Here is a 22,954-nt window from a genome sequence, read left to right as displayed (position 1 = left end):
CAAACTAACCGGAACCGAATGGATATATCCGAAACCGAACCGAATACTCGAACGCCCAGGACTAGTAAATTACGTCTAATACATTTGCAAATTTTTTATTTTGGTCAAAGCATAAATTTGCAATTTGTTGAGTGGTAATGGTAATGTATTCCCCTCTTAAAGATTCGATGGTAGAGAAGTTAAGATTCTAAAAGAAATTTACTACTAGTATCGACGATATCTATTTATTTATTTAATCCACAATTTAAAAAAAAAAAAAAAAAAAAAAAAAAAAAAAAAAAAACTCAGAAGCAGGCCATAAAATGGGCTCAGTCTGAGCCCATTAAGTGGTGTGGATCTGTGGGAGGATGTAATGTTAGTTTATTCGAAAAAAAAGCGTGGCGTATTAATCTCCACATCTTTCACGTGACCCCTCTTCCCTCGAATTGCGAATAAGATTAAGCGACGTCGACGTGTTTTAATCTCCTCCTCTTAACAAATATCCCCTTAAAAAGATTACTTCCCCCATGCAACATTCCTAATTTATTATACCAATCCTACCCCTTACACCCAACCGTATTTGCTTTACCAAACAAGTGGCATTTTCCGTAAATAAGACCAAAAAACAGCTCCGTCTCTATAGCTGATGTCACTAATTAAAATGATTATCAACGTAATCTGGTCTCATAATCTCCCTCTCTCTACTTAAAACAAAACAAAAAAAATAATAATAATTGGGCGGCCAAGACGAAAAAATCTTTCTCTTTTCTTGCAATAAAGTATATATAAAATGAAATAAAATAATGTTCGAAAAATTGTCCGCCAGAATAAAAGAAAAGCATATGATTTTGATATATGTGGCTTCGAAGCCTAAAAAATAACAATTTTTAAAAAAAATAATAAAAATAAAATAAGGAATGAATGAAGAACGACGAACGATGCGAGTTTAGTTTAGAGAAGAAGAGATTCATTGTGTTTTCTTCTACTAGAAGAGATAGATAGAGATTACAACAAGTTTATTATAGCCTCACACGCTCCTTTCTTCTTCTTCTTCTTCTTCTTCTTCTTCTTCTTCTTCTTCTTTCTTCTTCTGTGTGTTTCTGAATTTTGCTTCGTTCAAGAAGGTTTCTTCGCTTCTTCTGTCTCCACACAGTTTGGAATCACCGCTTCGCTGTATGATCTGAATTTGTGATCTCTCGGTTTCTGCCAACTTCATCGTTGTAAGCGATTTGATTTTTTTTTTTTTTTTTTCCAATTTTTTAATACATAATCGTAGTTTAATTTGTTCTGATTAGCTGCCTGAGATTACGCTTATGGATACGTTTCGGGATCAGGAACTAATTGTGTTTTTTTTTTTTTAAACTAGTTTTAGTAATCTGAACATGCACAATGAATTTAGTAATAAGTAGGGTTTTTTTATTTATTTATTTGCTTTCTTCCTCTTTCTATCGGTTTGAGATTCTGATACGATTCGATTCTGATGATGATGATTTAGGGTATGGAGGCTGTAGATTCATGTTATTATTAAGTATTACTACTACTACATGTGGATGCCTGTTATGGAAAGAGTTGGTGAAGAAACAGTTGCTAGTAACAACTTACAGTTGAAACCACGAGTCGTCGATGATGTTCCTTGTAAGCTTGATGCTCGTCATCATAATAATAACAACATGGTGACTGATTCTGAAACTGTTAATGATTCTATGAGGAGCGACTGTCCTGGGAGCTCTGCTCACAGGAATCTTGTTGATATCACTACTAAGCCCGAGGATTCTGCTGCTGCTAATAATAATAATAAGCTTTCTGTTGAAGAGTTGACGTTGGGAAACTATAGGACGGTTCAAGGGATGGATACTTCTAGAGCTGCTGGCAAGTTTGAGCATCTCTACCGTCTTGGGTCTTCTTATAATAATAATAAACCAGGAGATGTGGATCTTGATCATTCTTCTCAACCTCGTGACATGGATCAGATGTTGTCTAGAATCAGACAACAGCTTGCCGGTGCTCCTTCTGAGAGGCAAAACCTTAAACCTTTTATCACTAGGAGGACCGATCAGAATCTTGATGCTTTTTCTGAACGTTTGAGAGCAGCTGGTGAGAACAGCATCATGAGACCTCCTGCATTGATCGGTGAAGGTGTCCAACTTAAATCTCCTGTGAGTTCTTCCAATTTTTCTCAGTTGTTACTTAAAAGAGCTTTGAAAGGGAAAGGAGTTGTAGGAAAAACTCAGGAGACTCATCCTGAGTTTGTCTCTGATCAAGATTTAGGAAGCAAAGAAAAAAAGTCTCCTACTCATCACGATGTGTTGACTCCAAAATCAAGTCCCAAAGGAAATGGGATTGTATCACATGGTGCTGGGAATCATACTAAGTCTTCCAGTGGGATCAGTTTGAGGGAGTTTCTTAGATCAAGTTATGCTAAACGAGAGAAAAGACATGGTATTTGTCTGTTTAGGCAGCTGGTGGAGCTTGTTGACTCAGCCCATTCCCAAGGATTATTCTTGCTAGACTTGAGACCATCCCTTTTTATGTTAGTCCCATCCAAGAAACTTAGATATATTGGTACTTTTGGAAAGAACGATCTAGACTCAGATGTTGACGAAGATTTGAATAGGAGGAGGAGACCAGTGGTTCATGAATCATCATCTAATGGAGGTAGGGATTTGAGGAAAAGAAAAATGGACTTGCATGTCCATTCTCCAGGGAATCATCAGCTTCAGGCTACTTCAACCGGGAGACCTTTCAAAAGAAAAAGCCCTGTGATTGATTTGAATGTGGTTGATGCACGAAATCCAGACAGTTGCGAACTCCAACAGCAAAACTATATCAAAAATTTAAGTGTGTCTTCAATGGCGAAAAAACAGTCTATGTCTACATGGCTAGAAGAGCAATGGTATACTTGTCCAGAGGAGATAAATGGAGAAGATATCGGAGAAAAGTCAAATATATATGCTCTTGGTGTTCTTCTGTTTGAGGTATGGACAAGTACCTGTTTTATTAGCTTTCATAAGATTTTAGTTTACTTGCTTGTTTTTTTTTACCACAAAGGATGTAACATATCAGGCTTTGGGTAGTTTCCATTTCTTTTTACAGTCTTTTATTGGCATTTGTGATGTTTTTTAGTCGAGCTTGACCTTTGAACGACAGAGCTAATATTTGATCCTTTTATGTGAAAACGCTTATTGACATCTCTAGTTGGACCATTGGTTGTTTCAGTTGCTATGCCATTGCGAGTCGGGTGAGATGCATGCTGCAATGATGGCAGATTTACGTCATCGGATTCTCCCACCAACATTTCTCTCAAAATACCCAAAGGAAGCTGGATTTTGTCTTTGGCTTCTACATCCTGAACCCACCTCCCGACCAACAGCCAGGTATGTAGCTGAATGCTGCCTTGAAATAAATTATGTGGATGAATATTTACTAGGAGTGGTACAAAGGAAAATGTGTGGACCTTCCATTAGCAAAAATAGTCGTCTCTAAGATTTCTTTGCCGGATACCTTCCATTCAATTTTATTCAATGTTTTCCCTATAACTGCGCAGATATATTGGCATGCCACTGTGTGAATTATCTTCTTGTTTCTTTTTCTATTCTCAGTCTCTTCTTTTTCTGTGACAGAGAAATACTAAAGTCAGAGTTGCTAGGCGAAGATAATTCAGTTACATCGACTGCTGCTGACGAGGAGATATCTGAGCTGTTACTTCATTTTTTGTCTTCGCTAGAAGAGCAAAAGCAGAAAAAAGCATCTAAGCTTATGCAAGATATCCAGACCTTGGAGGATGATATTAAGGAGGCCGAGCGAAGATATTCTTTTTCAAATGCATCTCTGGTGAGATCTCATGGAGCTATTGAAAGAAGAGTGCAATCATCTCCCCTCAACGAGCGCTGTACAACTTCTGGCGCCTTGTTTGTACCAACTGCTAATACAGAAAGGCTGATGAGTAATATCCGTCAACTTGAAGATGCATATTTCTTCATGCGATCACAAATCAACTTGTCAAGTTCTGCTGCTAGTGCCCGTTCTGACAAAATCATTCTCAAGGACAGGGACAGGTGCTCTGAAAACCAAAATGAGAATCAGGATATGAGAACCAAAGGAAAATCTTCTGATCAACTGGAAGTGTTTTTTGAGGGGTTGTGCAAATATGCTCGGTACAGCAAGTTTGAAACTTGTGGGACAATAAGAAGTGGAGACCTTTTAAACTCTGCAAGTGTAGTCTGCTCATTGAGTTTTGACCCTGATGAGGAACACATAGCAGCAGCTGGGATATCAAAGAAGATCAAGATTTTTGACTTCAATGCATTTATGAATGAATCTGTGGGTGTTCATTATCCACTAGTAGAGATGGTCAACAAATCTAAATTAAGCTGTGTTTGCTGGAATAGTTACATCAAAAACTACTTGGCCTCGACTGACTACGATGGTGTAGTTCAGGTGCGTTTAGAATTTAACTGATTCACCTATCTGTGTCAAGTTTCGAATCTTTCGTATTTACCATCGTCATCTGTTGCACGTTAGAATCTATAGGACCAACCTCCTGTGCTTTTTCTTCCTGTATGTGATGTGGTAATGTTAATCTTGTGATAGAATAGAGAAATTGAGCTGTTTAAGTGAGAGTGAAATACATTTTTGCATGGTTACACATGATTCTTTCTTACTGTATGGTACTTGGTGAGTGCAGATATGGGATGCCGGGACTGGACAAGGATTTTCGCAGTACACAGAACATCAGAAGAGAGCCTGGTCAGTTGATTTTTCTCCATCTGACCCAACAAAATTTGTCAGTGGAAGTGATGATTGTTCGGTGAAGCTTTGGAGCATCAATGAGGTACGGCTCTTACTCATATCTCTTAAAATTGCAAGAATTTTTATGTATATCAGCCTGCTGTTTTCTCTTACTTATGGATCAGTATAACTCCAGAAATTATGATTCTCTGCTTAGACTTATGACTATCCAAACAAAGTGGAACTTATATTTTTTTCTCTGATGGCAATGCAGAAACGGTCATTAGGCACAATCTGGAGTCCAGCAAATGTGTGTTGTGTGCAATTCTCTTCTTATTCGAATCACTTATTGGCATTTGGGTCTGCTGATTACAAAGTTTATTGCTATGATCTTCGGTATGTCAAAACTCCGTGGTGCACATTGGCTGGCCATGAGAAAGCTGTTAGCTATGTCAAATTTATGGATTCAGAAACCATTGTTTCTGCTTCCACTGATAACTCTCTCAAGCTTTGGAATTTAAATAAGACAAATTCCTCTGGTTTATCTTCTGGTGCTTGTTCATCAACGTATAAAGGACATACAAATCAGAAGGTTAGTCCCAGTTCTTTTTTAATACCTCTAACACCTTATCCGACATCATTAGTTGTTCTGATGTGTAATCATTACCTGTGCAGAATTTCGTCGGATTATCGGTTTTGGACGGATACATAGCCTGTGGTTCAGAGACCAATGAGGTATCTATCATATATAACACAAAATCTCAACCTTTAGTATACGTCTTTTGTCATCCAACCTTAGTATACTTAATGATAGATGCGCGCAAAGGTGCCTTAAGTTGTTTTCATCGACCTTGATGATATGAATATTGTAGTTAGTTATGACTTATAAAAGCATCCCTCTTTACTTTGATTTTGCATCTCAGGTGTATAGTTACTATAGATCCTTACCGATGCCAATGACTTCATACAAGTTTGGATCCGTGGATCCCATTTCTGGAAACGAATACTTTGATGACAATGGACAGTTTGTGTCGAGCGTCTGCTGGAGGAAAAAATCAAATATGCTTGTAGCTGCAAATTCTACAGGAAACATGAAGCTACTGAAACTTGTTTGACAACTTGGCTTTTTTCACACAACAGGCACTGCACTATTTTGAGTAAGTCGTTCTTTGGACAATTCTCAAAACCTGATCTCTTGAGTCTGAATCTAGGGCAAAACAGTTTGACTTTGAAGCAACGTTTTTGTCCTAGATATGATCCCATATGACCAAAACAGGGATTCGAAAATCTTGAAGAAGTTTGAAGCAAAAATAGTCTATGATCATATTATCTGATTCTTCTTCCTGTAATTTTATATATGATATGATGGGAGATAAACTTCTCAGATCCTTCAGAAGCGATTCAGATTTGGTCGGCATCGATGTGTAATGATGAGAGGTATATAACTGTACAAGTATGTCCCCATTAGCTTAATTATGTAATTGTTGTTGAAGATTCACTGTATTAAGAGATAAATAGAGAGAAAGAGGTCTCTGATTATTATTTCTCAGTTTGAGTAAATCATCCATTAAGCGCATGGCTACCTCTCTTCTGCATAATTCACAGTTTGTGGTTCAGATTCAATGTTGTTAGAAAACATTTACAAAAGATTTTCGAAGAGTTATTTGAGAATGAAAACCATTCAGAAAAAAATCAGTTTTGGACAGAATTGTTTGAATTAACTAAAATTTTTGTAGTTTGTACACATACGATGTTGTATTGTTGTTAGTGGTGGTCATTCAAACTCAAATCTCAAGGAACACAAGGCTAAAGTGGCTAATTTTTTATATTATCTATAATTCTAAATCTCCAAACCATGAATTCGCATGTTCTTTGTATCTATGTCCAATATGTAATGTACATTGTATGATCAAGAGTAAAATAAGCAAGATGAAAATGATTGCTTGATGGCGTGGGTTTAGGCCTTTTAGCCAACATTTCTCTTTGGATTCGAACCCTCTGCTTTCGTGAGAGGCTCTCTTTGTCTCTTCTTGTTTCATTGTTCTTTTTTTACATAATACTTCAACTTGAGTCAATCATCCACTTTGGTATATCATTATGTCCATGTGACCTAATAATACTAATACTCCATACTCCCTTCTCTTCGTTGGTTTAAGAAAAACATTGTTCATAAATTCAAAACATTATCCTTTCTTCGAAGCAAAATCTTCAAGATTTTGGTGCTATGCTCTCTCTTGCAAGTTATCTTTCACATCAGACAGGTAAGTTTCTTTTGAAGATTCCCCATTTCCCCTTGTAACAAGTCCGGACAAAGAAAAGAAGACCTTTTTCTTATTTATTCAATGTAAAATTAATCTAACATTTTAATCATCACTGACTATCAACTTTGTTGGCCCATGACACAGAATAATACTAGCAGTTCCATCAATCTTTTGTTCTGCCATGCACATAACATTTTCTGATATATTATTGTGTTAAATACTAAAGATGATGAATTATTCCAATGGGATATTTGGTAACTAGCAATAATTGACAAAAACATTGGTAAAAATAGAAATGGAACCAAGAGAGGCAAGTTGGGGTTCACAGGGCACATGCATGGTTGCTTCAAACAAATCCCATTACGTCATATTTTTCATTGTCCCTCTATTTCAGCCTCTTTGTGATGATCATCATATATATTCTCTTTCTTTGAAAAATTCAAAAGAGTATCATGATTTAAAGGTTGCGAGAGAGACCAAGAGGCAATGAACTATTTAGCGTCATCACACACATGTGACTCACTCATGCATTTGACTGTTTCCTTTTGGAATTTTCTCAATTCATTCTGAACCATTAATTTGAATTTTGTATGTTTCTAGTTTACCCATCGAAAAAATATTGTAAGTTGTTGATAAAACGTTATACGATTTCCCAAATTTGAAAAGGAGAGAGGCCCTTCTACATTATATCCAACTGCAACATGCATGTTCTTCCAGTAATGTTGAAAAAGATAATAATATTTTGCAATGATTAGATATATAACTGATCCAACGGCTAATTCCTCTTTACTACAGTTTGTAAATTAGCCACCTAATAAAGATTAAACCAATTATTAAAATAACAACTATACAACAAATTATTCATATTGTCGTACATTCAACAACCGAGGTACTCCAAATTAAAATAGTAGTCAAGCACACTCATATACACTGTATATTTTTAATTGATCAACTTGAAAATGAAAAATATAGAGATACGGAATGGTGAAATCATTCGTAAAAACACTTCTATACCTGCATAAACTGATAAACAGAACAGCAAAATTTAGGTAAATATAATAACAGCATTCATCACGAGATATTATTGTTTTCTCCTGACACCCACATGCATGTGAGATACGATAAATCTATTTAAAAAAAAAAAAATCAAAACGTTAGCAGATTAACCGCTAATCACGCTGATTAACACACCTACTAGCTACTACTTCTACTTGTTTAGCAGGTAAATTAATCGAGCATATAAAAAAACTCATTGCAGACAAAAAAAAAAAATTGAATATCACAAAATAAAAAGAGTGAGTCTGATGAGTCATATGACGAATAAGTCCAGTTTGGCTGCCAGTCTGTCGCAGCCCTACCATTCCATTACACCTCTAAAGATTTTTTATTTTCACATAATTCAACAAACAAAAAATGTTAAACCCAAAAGAAAAGAAAAAAAAATAATAATAATCACATCACATGGCCTTCGGTGCTGTAACGTTTGCTAAACTAGCCGCCAAATTCAATTAAAGATTTTTTTTGTTTTTTTTTCTGTCATCAAATTATTTTGGGGTTATGTTATTATAAGCTTTATTTCTTTTTCACCTTTTTTTGTTATCTTTTTTAAAAAACTCTTATTTAAAATTTGAAGTCGTCCTGGCCGTTGGTCAATATATATATGTGACTTCTTTTTCCAACTTAAGTTCAATTTTTTTTTTTAAACTTAGAATCCGTAATTGTAATCGTAATCTCATTTTCGAACTTATATATATATATATATAATTTTGTTTTCACGGCAAACAGTTTTCTATCCGTTAACATAATAAAATAATAATTTTCTATCATACTATTGTAAGCAACAAAATGGGCTCAAGTGTGGAAAGTCTAATGGACTTAACAAGCTCAACAACAACCAAAGCTATTCTAGATAAGAAGAACATAATGCCAGCTCAAAAAAAGAATGTCGAGACGACGAGAACAACGGTCCTTCATGACAATAGGTTCAACGTTCTGCAATCCTTATCTGATGACTCACCATGACAGCTATACCATTGTTGACCAGTTCTAGATTGTTCTATAGTGTCTATATAAGGCAAATATAAATCAACACTCTACATTATTCAACAAAGTAAAGTTTTCTCTAATATGTGTTAGAGTCTTTTAACTATTAATCACAAAATCAAATTGGATTAGAGAGAGAGAGATACAACGCAACAACTACTAGTCAAAATTATTACACAACAACAATTTTATATACCTCTTTGATAATTCAAATAGAACGTATCTACCTAGTAGTAGAATTTTTTTATCTAGAAACATTAGTAATGATGTCAAGTTTGACAAGAAAACTAGAAGAAGAAATAAAAGAAAAATGAAAGAGAGAATTCGAGGAAAAGTTCTTGAACTTTTTCTGACCGGATAAATAACCGGTTATAACCGGGTAAACATTGAACCGGTGTTGTTGGACTACACTATAAGGAAACACCTTAAAACGCACAAAGTCGTCGTCGTCGTCGTCTCTCTCTCTCTCCTTTACATTTTACATTACACACTTTTACTCTTCACATTCCTCTCTCTCTCTCTCGCCGGAGTTAGATTTTTTTTCTCGAGGATCTTCGTTTTCTTTCGGATCAAAACACCAGCAGAGATAGAGAGAGATATGATGACGACGAGAAACTCCGTAGGCGGATTGGCGTTATTCAGTTTTGTATTCGCGGTGATATTGTCTCTCGTCGGAGCACAATCCCTAGCTCCAGCTCCTGCTCCCACCAGCGATGGTAAGTCTCTCATCTTCCCTCTCTTTCTCTTCCAAGATGATATTCGCATTTCCAGATCTGAAATCGACAGTTTTCTCCGTGAAATCTGGGGGAAACATAAAAAAAAAAAAAAAAAAAGAATCGAATTCGAATTCGTTTCTCTCTCACATTGTATGATTGGATAATAATAATAACAGTGTGTGTGTGTGGTTTTGATTGGAGAATTGAATTTGGTTTTTTTTTTATTTTGTTCTGAATGTTTTTTGTTTGTTTGGGAAAAAATGCAGGAACATCGATAGATCAAGGGATAGCGTATTTGCTAATGGTGGTGGCGTTAGTGCTGACTTATCTAATTCATCCTCTTGATGCTTCTTCTTCTTCTTCTTCCTTCTCCTTCTTCTAATCTCTCTCTCTCCAATTTCCAAGTTTTTTTTTTTTTTTTTTTTTGTGGATAAAATTCCTAAAGAGTCTGTGGGTTGATGATTTGTGCTTTTTTTTTTTTTGTCTCGATTATTATGATTTCTTTCTGGAGATTTACTGATAATTGTTTCTTCTCTTCTTCCATACTACTAAATTAATTAATTTATTCTTCTTATTCTAATCAGCTTCTTAATTACCAGAAAGTTTGACAATTAGTGTTAACTTTTAGACCGAAAAGAAAAAAGCAAAAAAAAAAAAAAAAAAAAAAAAAAAAACCCGGTTTAAAAGATATATCTGTGTGTATCTGACTATTTCAAAAGCAAAATAAAAGCCGGAATTCTGAAGCCCGTTGAGCTCTCTCACTTCCTTTTGAATTCGACTCTCTTTTCTGTTTATCTCTATCCATCCATCTTCAGAGATCTATAATTTATCAGTGCCAGAAATGTTGTAAACTGTGTAAAAATGTAATTCAAGGTTTATACAAATCACGGAGAGCTATATGAATTGTCATTTCACATGTTATTATTTATCGAGAAATGACACTTTGCTACATACCCTTTGATCAAGTTAATCTCTCGTGTTGAAGTTAACTATATTTACACAAAAAATATATATATATACTAACAACAAATAACAAATGCAAGAACTGTGTTGAATAAAATTATTCCTTCTTGACAAAAAAACAAATAAAGAATAAATTTTGGCTTTTTGCCTTGTTATAAGGTGTTGTTGTAGTAAAGCACCTCATACGGCAAACTCTTTATTTTGAGTTTTGATGCCCAAGTCTTCTCTTTTTTTTTTATCCTCGCATCAAAAAACAATATCTCTATAAGTGACTATGATAAGTGTTACTGTTGGTGAAAGTTGTGCAGTCCATACTTGACCACTTCGTAAAAAGATACCACAATGGCTACTGATGGTCCTGCCCTTCCGACTCTAGCCCCTGCTCCACTAAACATCCCTCTCATTCCTCCATCCCTACACACATACCCAACAAAAAAAAACAAAATTGAACCGACACTAAGTTTGGAACTTTCCGTTTATCAATAAAGATATTGTCTCATGGACGATGGACCTCTAATACATACCTCCAAATCTCTGCCATGGTCTGTCTTGTGGTCATTGTCATGGCTCTATCTCTATTCTTCTGTAAAATCCAAATTTTATTAAATGTTATTTGGTTTCAGGACCCCGACTTCCTTAATGCACTTGTCTAAGAGGTGGTGATGAATTTATAACAACCTGTACAAGAGCAATTCAGTGGACTTATGGAAGATCAAGTTAAAGGTGTTTTTTACCTCTATTTGCCGCCGAGTCTTTGCAACATCTAGTGGGCAAGTAACTGCAGCAGCAACTCCACCCGCAACAAAACCAGCAGTGAAGTTCGCACCTATTATACTGCCTGCCCTTGGTTCTTCACCAATGAACGAGAATATGCTTCTCCGGGTCTAAAATTCGTAATGAAACATAGTCGTGAGGACATGGATGGACAAATCTAGATAATCTTTTTGTCAGAGACAGATTACTCACGTGCTCAAGTATTGACCAGCAGATTGCAGAGAATGGAACATCCCTAGCAAGTTGAGCACCAAGACCAGTCCATAACATCCTGTAGTTTTGTCCATTACTTGATCCCTTAACAGGATTGATGACGTCAACTAATGTCTTCCAAACGCCAGGCAGTTTCACATCTCTTTGTGTTCCCTTGAATGCCTGTTAGTAAAACAACAGAGTTGATATCCATTGGCTCTTTTTAGATTTACCCACACCAATAAAGTAATCAGAAACGATTAGAGCTACTTTTTTTTTTTGTTTGTTCGGCCGGATAGGTCTAGTAGACTACTACAATGGTGTTGATTCTTAACTCATTAATGGTTTAGCAACCATGAAAATAACAATGGGAAATAAAGACTGCTCAAATCCTTAAGAGTTACCTGCATCCGTGTCTTTGCTAACTCGACAGGATAACAAGAGATACAAGCCAAAGAGCGTGCTATTATCCCAGCAACTAGTGGAACATAAGGTGTCAAAGTTGGGGACTTCTCTGTTGTAAATCCTTCCATTCTATTGCGAAAATAATCATAACAAGGCATGTAGATCCCAACCTAGCCACATATTCAAAGAAGTAGTAATAAGTCATGAAGATCCAATGAACTATATAGGTCGAAGAAGCAAACAGCATTAATGAAGAGAACTCACAGTTGGAACGGCCAATGCTAAACTTGCATTTGTACCTCTCCAAAGCCTAGAAAACCCTTCCTGCATAAAGTTGTTCCTGTGAAACTCTACCAATGAGTAAATAGTGAACTAGAAATAGAAGGTAAAAAAAGAAGAAGTAAGTGATTCCTTAGTTGAGGTTATCTACTAGATCAAATTACAAGACTAATTGCATTATACAAAGAGACTATACCAGAAGCCAGCAAGTTTTTAAAAAATTATGAATTTGGCGAAGAACAATAACGGATTTACATTAAAAAATCAAAATCAAACACTACACAGATCTTTATACAATATAGACACTGCAACTCTCAAACTCACAATAAAACACTAGACAGATCTTTATATATAGACATTGCAACTCTCATTTAGCCACTTTAATTTCAATATACAAAGATAATCAAAACAAGAAAAATTGTGCTAACCTGGCGGATAATTTTGCAGAAGACATCAAGGGTTCCTTTGTACTGATGATCTGAGCAAACAGATGCAGAGCCAGTGATTCTACACATCCCAGGAGAAGAACTACTTCTTAAATCATGTACCAACTGAAATCACCAGGAAGATAAAAATCAAAGCTTTAGCAATCCGGAATCCATCTCAAAACCAAGAGGGATAATTTATAATATATACCGTGGAATTCGAATCGAAACAACCCAGACGACACGAGCCTTGATACGGGACTCCTGCAGCCTGTGCTTGTAATCTCGTCTGCTTATTACAAAAGAAGCTCGATCAGATTTACACATTTCATAGCCAAAAAAGTTTAGAAATTTGTTTAATTTCGAACCTTAACAACATCGAGAGGATTGACTATGACCGCCGATATAAAAGCGGCGCCACCAGCAGATAAAGCCCTCTCTCCGAATCTCAAATTCTCATTCGGGATCGATTTCGATTTTGAATCTAACTTTGCTTCTTCCATCAGCAGGATAACCAAAAAGAAAAAGCTTTCAATTTTAATAATCCTTGAGCATTCAGTTTAACCTGATTGCGTATTCAGCGTATGGTTGGTGTTCTTCTAATTCTAGGGCTTTCCAGTTTTGCATGGAGAAAAAAAATCTTCAGACACGATTCGTTGCCGTTGATTAATCAATCAAGCAGACCAAGACAAAAAGTGAAAAATGTCATAAAAATTCCCAACTTTCAAATTTGGAAAGTTTTAATCACCAACTGTCAAGGAGAGACTAAAAGAAGTAATTGTTTCAAATTGATACAGATCTCACCTACCATAAACTACCTTAAACAAGCAATTTTTCTTTTATCCTATGGTTAATGTGATGGTGTCCCCTTGTTTCCAACATACATGTTGGGTTCTTTCCTTCCCCTAGATCTAAGTCACATTAGTATTATAGTCAAACCTCTTCCAAACCCTCTCACAATTTTACCTCTTACCTTCCTTTTGCAAAAAATTCGAAACCGCTTTGATTTTTTCCAGTAACAAAACATCCCATCTTCAGGTGTGTATCACCTCACTTTTTCCCTAACTCCATCAGGTTAGATGAAGAACTCCAAAGAGAACGTGAATCCTAGTCTGAACTCTCCCTCACTAGAGGAGGATGAGCCAGTTAAGCTCCCAATACTGAACAACTCCGCCCTCATCAATCGATTCCGCTTGACCCTGGTTGGCAGAATCTTTCACTCTGGAGGACGAAGCACCGAAGCTTTTCTGGCATTCATGCCAAGCAATGGTATTTGGGATTTAGCAGGCCGTGTAAGAGGTTTTGACTTGGGCAATGGCAGGTTCCACTTTAACTTTGAGACGGAAGAAGATATGCAAAAAGTTCTTAAAAAAAGACCGTACCATTTTAACAAATGGACTTTCTCTCTTGAAAGATGGGAACTAAACTTTCAAGAAGATCTTTTAAACTGTGTTACCTTTTGGATAAAGATTAGAGGTCTCCCCCTTCGGTGTTGGGTGGATGAAGCCTTCAGAGGCATTGGTGAAACTCTTGGTCAGGTGATGGAGGTGGATGTCAATGATGCATGAGTACTGGTCTCGGTGGACGTCACAAAACCCCTGAAATTCGTTAAGAAGGTTATTCTTGATAATGGAGACGAGATTTCCGTCTCTCTCACTTATGAGAAGCTATTTCGGTACTGTTTTACTTGTTCCATGATATCACATGAAGAAAGAGACTGTCCTCACCTTTCAGAGGACCAAAGAATCCTCAATAAAGAGAGAAGAGTCGCAGAGGCTGCCATTGGAGATCGTTGACCTGCCTCCAACTACCAAAAAAATACTCGAAGGGGAACTGAGCTCAGAGATGCTGATAGCTCTCGTGATACTGCCAATGGTCGTGTTAGACACCCCAGTACAAGATCCGAGTCTGGATCTGTAAGAGGTCAAGCTTCACGACTACTTCAACAGGTTGCACCTCCACCTCGTCAGCAGGTGCGCCGTCACCTCCAGTACCCATCTGAGAAATCAAGGAGAGATGAGCACCGTTCCTCCATCTGGAGAAGAATAGAAAATGGAATCCCACATGACATTTCCCAGCCTAGAGAGAACTCAACCCAATCATCCTCAGGCTCAAGAAAAAGAAGAATAGAAGCGACAAACAGAAAAGAGGCAGAGAATCTTAGACCTTACCGTCGCGAAGATGTGGAGAATCACTACTCCGCTTTCAGGAGAAGAGAGCCCCCGTTGAGAATTTGCTCACCAACGAGGGATGATCCCAGTCTTGAGAACTGGAAAAACTCTCGTCGTCCATCTCGCCATCAAGCAGTCCCTAACCAGTCGGATACCAACCTGTTAGACAAAAGGAAAGGGAAGATGATTGAACCTATGGACGATACTTGGTCAAACGATGATAGGCATATAACAGATGATATCCCACCAAATTTTGAATTTGGTTCGGGATCCAGAACTATTGCTCCTCTCCCTAATGGCGATGAAGTACTTACTACAAGACGTAAAAGCTATCCTAGACAAGCATATGATGAACCCATGAATCTGGCGCCCATTGTGGATACAAACCGGAATCAAGATGGTGGTGGGGAAGTGAACCAAGCTTGCGACGATGAGCAGCCTATCCCCGATCCAACATCACCTATTTCGGATTGGGAGAAACTCGCGGATCCGGAACCAGACCAGGATTTGACAGAAGAACAAATCAAGTTCATGAAGGATTTCGAAAAGGAGATGATCCTAGATGGGCTGTTAGAGGAAGATGACCTACTTGGGGAAGATTTGGAGGCTGAGCTGCAGAATGAAGCAATGAATCCGACAGAGGAGAGTCTGGAGAGAACGGTAACAGATCCATTTGCCCCAATCAATTACTAATTAGATGTAGCTCCAGTTACGTCTCAATCTCCGACAAGTAAACGGATGGAGTCTCCGGCAAAAGGTCGTGGAAAGGGAACAAAGAAAGCTAATGGGCCGAAGAAAGATTTTTTAGGTCCATCTCAGAATGTTGGTTTAGTGGATCAAACTGCTAAGATCCCTAAGAGCCCCAAGGTGACTATGGCTGTTTCAAGGAAGATGAAAGCCTATCAGAAGACTTCACCTAAACACCGTGGAGTCCCGCCGAGAGCAGCCGTGAAAAGCAAAGGAACAAGTCAAGATAATGTTGTCCCTCACCCTGAGGAGGTAAAGGATCCCAAGAAAAAGAAAGCCTCTAGAACAAAGAAGCCATCAGATGGTCCGGAGGAGTCCCGTAACTCCCCCGAACCTCCAGCGTGAAACCATTGATTGCATACCGTCAAGGGGCGAGGGCTATTGTTCATCCTCGTCGACTAGTAGGGAAGCGGATTACGTCCTTGCTAGGTTATATTATGATCAGGAGTATGGCTTACAGTGTGTTTCTATCAATTTGGCAAGCGTTTGGGAATCTATCCTTCATTATGAAGAGCAGAAGAGTGTGTCAAAATTCAGTGGGTGGAGACTTCTCTTACCAATGATACATGAACTTTCACAAGGAGATGCTCATATCCCCATCCTCTGGTTTGGAGAGTAAGACGATCCCTTCCATTCATGTGGACATTGAAGGTGGAGGTAACGTTGGGACGGCGATAGAGGTCACGTGCTATGACTCTTCACTCTCGGTTTACAAGATCTTGTTGGCATGGTGTGGCTGTTTCGCGAGAGTTATCTCTCGTCCTACTTGTGGTCTCCCTTTTCAGGGATTCAGTGTCACGACACTTTCGACGCAAGGAGGACTCATCAAAACTACACGTAGACTCTTGCTTCTCGTGTGGCATTCTCCCTCAACACAGATGATGGCAAGCTTTTGGCGTATCTTTTGTCTTATTGAGTGGCCTATCTATTTCGGGTTAGTGTTATCTTATTGGGTTTGGTCCCTATGTCTTATGTTCTGTCTTATGTTCTGTATTAGTTTAAGTTTATCTTTTTATTTTGTCCGGGTCTATTGTTTCGGTAGAACAAACACCCGTGAACCATCTTTTTCCCATGTAAGGTCACCAGGTTATGATTGGCTTCCCATAGGGGCAAGTTTGTATCTTGATCCGTTATCTTAATGAATGGCGCATGATTTACAAAAAAAAAAAAAAAAAAAAAAAAAAATCACGAACTGTCAAAATGTCATTTTAATCACAAATTTTTTGTTGACTTGACCATAAAATAGCAAAGTTCTGTTGACCTCGCCATTTTAGGCACAACGTTTATTAAATCCCTAATCTTAGAGAGAAAACCCCAAATTCTCTCTATAATACCAAAATCTCTTCTCCAATCTCTCTATTCCGATGAGTTTAGTTCAAGCTTTGACACATCTGGCTGCATCGGTGAGTGTGGTGTGTCATCGATGGTATATAGAGAATTTTAGGGTTTTCTTTCTAGGGTTATGTATTTATGAAATTGGAATCAGTTTAGGGATTTAGTGTCTTCAATTTGGTAAACGATGTTGTTTTGGTGTTAAAAACGTGGTTGTTTATGCTAATCACTAGCAGATAACATGCAATTTACTTTGTTTTTTAGATCTTTAACAGAGAATAAACGATGTGCCTAAAACGGCGAGGTCAACAAAACTTTGTTATTTTATGGTCAAGTCAACGGAAATTTGTGATTAAAATAATATCTTGAAAGTTGGTGATTAAAATGTCCCAAATTTGAAGGGATTTTTTTGACATTTTTCCTAAAACAAAAACACACACTCACACTAACACGTCTTTGTAGTTTTCAATATCTATGACCGCACTCCTTGCCGTTTGTTTTGACTAAACTTCGTTTCACATTATGGGCCTCATATGGTCTTAAAGTCTCTTTCGTTAGAATGAGTTTGATCAATAAAAAGCGTCGTTGTTTAAAATTGGCTGATGTAAACTTCTTGCCGTGTTTTAAAAAAGAGTTGAGGACCAAAAAAAATTATTTTGGAAAAGGGTATGTCTAATGTCTATTCCTCAACATGTGAGGAGGTCTATTTTAGAAGACAAGAATGAGAACCAAGCTGGCGAGATCAGTAGTAATAATTAAGTGTTATCTTTATAATGACCCGATTTCACCATGAGCATTTCACCAACCAGGGTACTACTACTACTACCACCACCTAACACTATTATTGTTGGTGTTATTAGAAAAAAAACACATAATGGGATTTTTTTTGTCTGTTTGAAAAGAAAATTGGTGTAAAGATTGAAAGTTTATCGGCAAAAAATAATCACTGTAATTGATACTATATTTTAAATTTCAAAAACCTTGTGTGCATATATTTTCTTCCACATACAAACATAATATATGTGAACAAGTTGGAGAAACTTTTGCTTTTATTCTTTGTTCTTTGCCTTGTTGCCTAAATTGACAGCACAATGCCAAAGCACAGGTGACAAAGCCTTCTTTATCTAAACCAAATGATAAAAATCACAACCATTAATTTCACCAGCTATGTGTTTGCATGATAACCGGAGTTAAACCGGGTTATATACATCTAATAAATACACAAAGTGTAAAGCGTTTTTAAGAAGGTTTCACTTAAAAGATCTTATGGGACCCATAACAATCTCATTGGTACAGAGATTTTGTAGGCAACTTGTCTCACCTCTCAATTTGATTTGGGCCAACCTCTGTCTGATAAAGACATTACCTTTTGCAACGTGGTTCACTACATGGGCTAAGAAGAGCCTACGACCCACTTTTTTTTTTTTTTCTTCAAGTCATCTTATTGGATAGAGAGAGAGAGAGAGAGATGATATTACAAATTAAATTCTTCTAAAATTTACTGCGAATAAAAACTATTGCTATTGGTCGATATTGTTTTCAATTTTTCTAACAAAATTGTTCGATGTAGTTTTTAAAACTTGTTCACGGATCATCATCTCCTGCAATCACGTATCAGATGACCCAAAACACTCTGCACTCTAAAAAGGGTCGATTTTAAAAAAATATATTCATTTGCATGTCTTAATCAAGTAGATCCTTAGAATATGAATATCTTGTTTTTGCTTTGTAAATCTTCATTGTGATTCTTTACGGCTAGTGGTCCATTTTTGTCACACTCATGACCATATGTATATAAATATGTTTTTTGAAAACAAACAAACTTTTGTTTTTCAGTATTTATTAATTATGATTTGATCGGATAAGTGGTTTATTCTACAATGTATATTAGAAAGAAAAAAAAAACGCAACATCCTTTTTAAAAAAAATCAGAAAATTTGAACACACCTATTTCTGAATTTTGACCATTCAACCACAAAAATTTACTGATAGAGGAATGGGAGCGCTCTGCTTCTGAACGAAAAAGAGGGTTCCCGCAGCGTAGTCACACTTCGGGAAGCCAAAAACGGTCTGGTCCAATTTTTAAAACACGAAAGAGACAAATCTATACAATTGGTCAAATTAAACCTCGAACGGACCAATACTGTTGTTGTTGTTGCTGTTTTTGGTGATTGGTCCTTTTTAAAAAAATTAAAACATCACAGACTTCTTTCTCTTACTATAAGATTTTTCCTTTACATATTTAACTGCTTGTCTATTTGATTTTTACATTCTCTAGTTTTACAATTAGTAAAAATGTTGAAGAAAAAAAAACATAGTTAGTAGTATTGTAAGAAAAGTCTACTAGTATCAAATTTAAAACATTTCCAAAAGTAGACAGAGAGTGACAGGTTGAGACCATGTGAATAAATAGATGAAAATTCCATAAGATGTTTATGTAAGAATATTAGGAAACGTCATAATCGAGAGATTGATAGATTTTTTTGACAATAATTAAAAATGTAACAGTGGGGTGGGGGGAGCTAAGGTCAACGACAAGATCATGAGAAGTCTTCATCTTCTCATTGGAAAACTCTTTCCTTTAAATTTCCAATTTGCCAAAACAGAGAGAGTCTGTGGTCTTTTTGACAGAAAGACATCTAAGTTCATGTCCCCAATACATTGTCTTTCTCTTCTCTTCACTGTTATATTGCTCTCTCCATTGAATACTTTTTTTAAGTAGACAAGACTTTCCCCTAAAAAAAGTGATGTAAACCAAACTTGTAAGTATAGTTTAATTTTGCTGTTTGTCTCGAATCAAACGAACTATTTTACGTAGACATGGACCAAATTTTTGAATGCAAGTAGGAAGGAACATTAAAAAGTGTGGTAATTGATTGAATGAGTTGGTTCAATGAGTCATTGAAATTGAGAAGGTTGTTAAAGTGGAGACAATGTGTAGGGTAATACATGATTCAGTGAGTTGGTTCTTCACATTAATGGGCATTGTTGCTCTGACACTTTTAGTGCCAAAAAAGAAGAAGAAGAAAAAAACACAAAGAGTTAGAAGGTGAAATATTAGTCTTTTGACCAAATGTATATTTTTAAAAATTAGATTAGTTGATTTGGTCTTAAGCCATTAGTTAGGATCTTAAGATATTTTATCATGAATTTGTCTTATCTAAATTATTTATATTTGTCAAGGGGAGAGAGAGAAGAATTTGATTTGATGTTTTTATGTACAAGAAAATTCAAAATAAAAATGACATGTCACCAAAAAAACCCCCACTTGCTAGAGGAGAGGAGAAGATTCATGCGAAGGAAACAAAAAACAAAGATTTCACATAACAATTACTAATAAATATACGATCTTATATATACTGCTTCCTTGCATAGTGACAGACACAGACTCTTGAGAGGAAAAACCAAACAACAAAATCCTCCCAAATATTCAAACCCCCCTAATAATAAAATAATTAATAATTAATTACTCTCACAAATCTTCTTAACCCTCACTCTAATTAATTACTACTAGTACTATATATATATATACTCGCAAAATTACATAAAAGAAATAGGAAAAATAAAAATATTCCTCCGTTGATTTTAACCGTCCACGAAAGGGGAAAACGGACGGCTAAGATGCATCCCCGTCGCTATCATCAAACCACTCATCCACCACCATCACTCACTCACAAAAAAAAAAAAAAAAACAACCCAGAAAATTTTAAGAGGAAGAACTCAAAACTTAGTTATCCAATAAATGATCTTGGAAAAACTCATCAACATCCCACGAGCTGAAATCTCCGATCACACCTAACGGAAAACTCTCAGACAATGTGTTGTTGTTGTTGTCATGGGTTTCGTCTAGAAGAAACAGAGGATCAGGGGTAAATTTGGAATCCCAGAAACAGTCTCCGGAGCGAAACAAATCAGGCAAGAAAAACGGATCCGATGATAAAGCTTCTTCCTGCTTCATCGGTTCTGTTCTGTACTCTGTTTCTTCGTTGTGACCAAACCGGAGAACAGAAGTCGGAGAACATAGACTACTACTGATCTGTGATTCCCTCGCCGAATCGCAACCAGAGACCGTTTCAAGATCAATCACCGGAGTAGGAGGAGGAGGAGGAGGAGTGAGGAAATTAGTCTGAGCGTTATGTCCTTTGAGTCGAATCGCTGCTTTGTCGTAACCGATAGCAGCTTCCTCCGCCGTGGCAAAAGTACCAAGCCAGAGACGAGTACGTGTCGAAGGATCACGAATCTCCGCCGCGTATTTCCCCCAAGGTCGTTGTCTAACTCCTCTGTACTTCACCACAGTGGGCTTCACTACCAAATCACCAACGTTCGCCGCCGTCTCTGACTTGCTTTTCACCTTCCTCTCCGGTTTAGCTCCTCCGTCGTCGTCGTCGTCGTTACAGAACCTGATCTCTTCAACGAAACGTTTGACTCTCGGAGGAAGAGATTTGTTGTCGTATTCTTCGTCGTCGCTGGAGGAATCAGTAGCACATGGATCAGTGACTATGATTTTCACAGTTTTTGGGAAACCGTTGAACGGTAAAGAAGTGATTTTCCGGTGAACCGCGTACTTAACTTTTCTCTCTCGGCTTTTCATCTCTGCTTTAGTTTGTTTGTTTTACTCGGTGAAGATAGAATTTGAGAGAGAGAGAGAGTAAATAAGGAATTAGAGAAAAAGAAGAAGAAGAGTCAAAAAGGCTACGAAGAAAGAAATCGCCGTTTCTTTAGTATCATCCCCTTCTTAAATACAGTCACGCCCACCCCCTTCCTTCCTTCACCATTTATTGTTTTTAAAAAACAAATAATTTACTGTTTCCTTTTATTTTTTTGTATATTTTGCTTTTTTTTTTTTCTTCTTACTTTATTTCTTGATTTTCGTAATTCTCGTTATCGTTATGAAATTCCCGAGATTTAGTTAAACGTAAAATTTTTAAAAAAATGTTTTATTATGACTCGCATCATAATTATGTTTTCTGTAAATTGAAAAAAACAATTAATTGAGAGATTAGTGGGCGATTAGCCGCTTCTCTGGTTAGAGAGAGCTAGGTTTTGGACACGTGGCTTTATTTTCGGGATACGAGCTCTTTCTCACTGGGTTTGGTCACTCTAAACCATATTATAGCTTGGTTAACAAGCAACTTTTGTTGGCACGCGCCCATAGGTGTTCGTGAAAGTCATGCGCGCTTAATTGAAAAGAAATGGGCCTTCTCTCACGTGAGACTGGTCACAGTGCTGTGTCACTCACTGCTTTTGACCCACTACTACGATCATTATGATTTTTTTTGTTAATCATTTCATCGGAATGTTTTTTTTTTTTCTCCGGGGTAAAGAACATTGTTATTGTTTTTATTATCTCGTCTTAAATTTTGTACTATTAATTAAGAATATACTAGTATTTTTTTGGCTTTAGGGAAATTATGATCTGTTTGCTTGGAGATCAAGTGATTGCAGCCATTAAAAATATATTTTATTTCCTTATAACAATTGTCAAATTCATAAACTAGATAAAGATTAATTAATCAGGTTCTTCTTTATTTGTTTACTGAAGTTCTGAGACGACCAAGTCAGGTCCTTGTGTATATTTTTTAGGGATCTATATGGATTCATCTTGTTTGGTAAAGTTGTTATAAGAGAATTCGGGGTCATATAACTAAATCTTTTGTGAGCAAATGATATAACAGTAAAACCTCTATAAATTAATAATGTTGGGACCAAGACATTTTATTAATTTTTAGTGATATTAATTATTATTAATTTATAGATATATTTTTCAATAGTTTAACTTTTAAAAATTATGAATTGAGACAATTTTAACAATAATTTCAAAATTTTATGGTATTGGAATTGAATTTGTAATATTTATAAAACATTATTAACAATAAATAACAAAGACAATAGACAAATTCATTTATACACATGACATACATAAAATTAAATTTATGAAT

General features: G+C 36.5%; 4 protein-coding genes and 1 long non-coding RNA gene across 8 annotated transcripts; 2 read left to right on the top strand and 3 right to left on the bottom strand.

Annotated features, from left to right (window-relative positions):
- The first annotated feature begins 715 nt into the window (after positions 1-715).
- LOC104793609 (protein SUPPRESSOR OF PHYA-105 1) lies at positions 716-6,283 on the top strand. Its single transcript, XM_087453994.1, has 9 exons — positions 716-1,199; positions 1,475-2,954; positions 3,196-3,353; positions 3,600-4,416; positions 4,664-4,810; positions 4,982-5,299; positions 5,383-5,442; positions 5,631-5,864; positions 5,959-6,283. Exons 2-8 carry the CDS (start codon positions 1,524-1,526, stop codon positions 5,820-5,822), a joined length of 3,123 nt encoding a protein of 1,040 aa, XP_087310120.1. The 5' UTR covers positions 716-1,199; positions 1,475-1,523; the 3' UTR covers positions 5,823-5,864; positions 5,959-6,283.
- Positions 6,284-9,074: 2,791 nt separating this feature from the next.
- LOC104793608 (arabinogalactan protein 16) lies at positions 9,075-10,307 on the top strand. Its single transcript, XM_010520003.3, has 2 exons — positions 9,075-9,727; positions 9,994-10,307. The coding sequence occupies exons 1-2, from the start codon at positions 9,610-9,612 to the stop codon at positions 10,107-10,109; spliced, it is 234 nt and encodes a 77-aa protein (XP_010518305.2). The 5' UTR covers positions 9,075-9,609; the 3' UTR covers positions 10,110-10,307.
- On the bottom strand, positions 9,338-10,011 carry LOC147943059 (uncharacterized). Its single transcript, XR_015559532.1, has 2 exons — positions 9,875-10,011; positions 9,338-9,784 (listed from the first exon to the last, which is right to left on the bottom strand). It is a non-coding gene; the product is annotated as an uncharacterized LOC147943059 (long non-coding RNA).
- A 414-nt stretch (positions 10,308-10,721) lies between the features above and the next one.
- On the bottom strand, positions 10,722-13,576 carry LOC104793605 (mitochondrial carrier protein MTM1). 4 transcript variants are annotated; one of them, XR_015559531.1, is made up of 9 exons: positions 13,134-13,447; positions 12,977-13,054; positions 12,769-12,891; positions 12,326-12,401; positions 12,061-12,231; positions 11,657-11,839; positions 11,425-11,574; positions 11,215-11,368; positions 10,722-11,104 (listed from the first exon to the last, which is right to left on the bottom strand). XR_015559531.1 is itself a non-coding variant. In XM_010520002.3 (9 exons), the coding sequence occupies exons 3-9, from the start codon at positions 12,792-12,794 to the stop codon at positions 10,975-10,977; spliced, it is 795 nt and encodes a 264-aa protein (XP_010518304.1). In that variant the 5' UTR covers positions 12,795-12,891; positions 12,977-13,054; positions 13,134-13,576; the 3' UTR covers positions 10,722-10,974. The 4 variants fall into 4 exon arrangements, 2 of the variants coding, with proteins under 2 accessions (XP_010518304.1, XP_010518302.1); XR_015559530.1 differs by having other exon boundaries at positions 12,326-12,385; positions 13,134-13,414; XM_010520002.3 differs by having other exon boundaries at positions 11,215-11,273; positions 13,134-13,576.
- A 6,769-nt stretch (positions 13,577-20,345) lies between these two features.
- On the bottom strand, positions 20,346-21,978 carry CRF5 (cytokinin response factor 5). Its single transcript, XM_010519999.3, has one exon. It carries the CDS (start codon positions 21,604-21,606, stop codon positions 20,743-20,745), a length of 864 nt encoding a protein of 287 aa, XP_010518301.1. The 5' UTR covers positions 21,607-21,978; the 3' UTR covers positions 20,346-20,742.
- Positions 21,979-22,954: the final 976 nt, after the last annotated feature.

The sequence above is a fragment of the Camelina sativa genome, chromosome 6 (assembly GCF_030686135.1).
Source record: "Camelina sativa cultivar CO46 ecotype springtype chromosome 6, ASM3068613v1".
Classification (NCBI taxonomy): Eukaryota; Viridiplantae; Streptophyta; class Magnoliopsida; order Brassicales; family Brassicaceae; genus Camelina; species Camelina sativa.
Note: the sequence above shows the minus strand (reverse complement) of the source record. Positions and strands in the feature narration are given on the sequence as shown.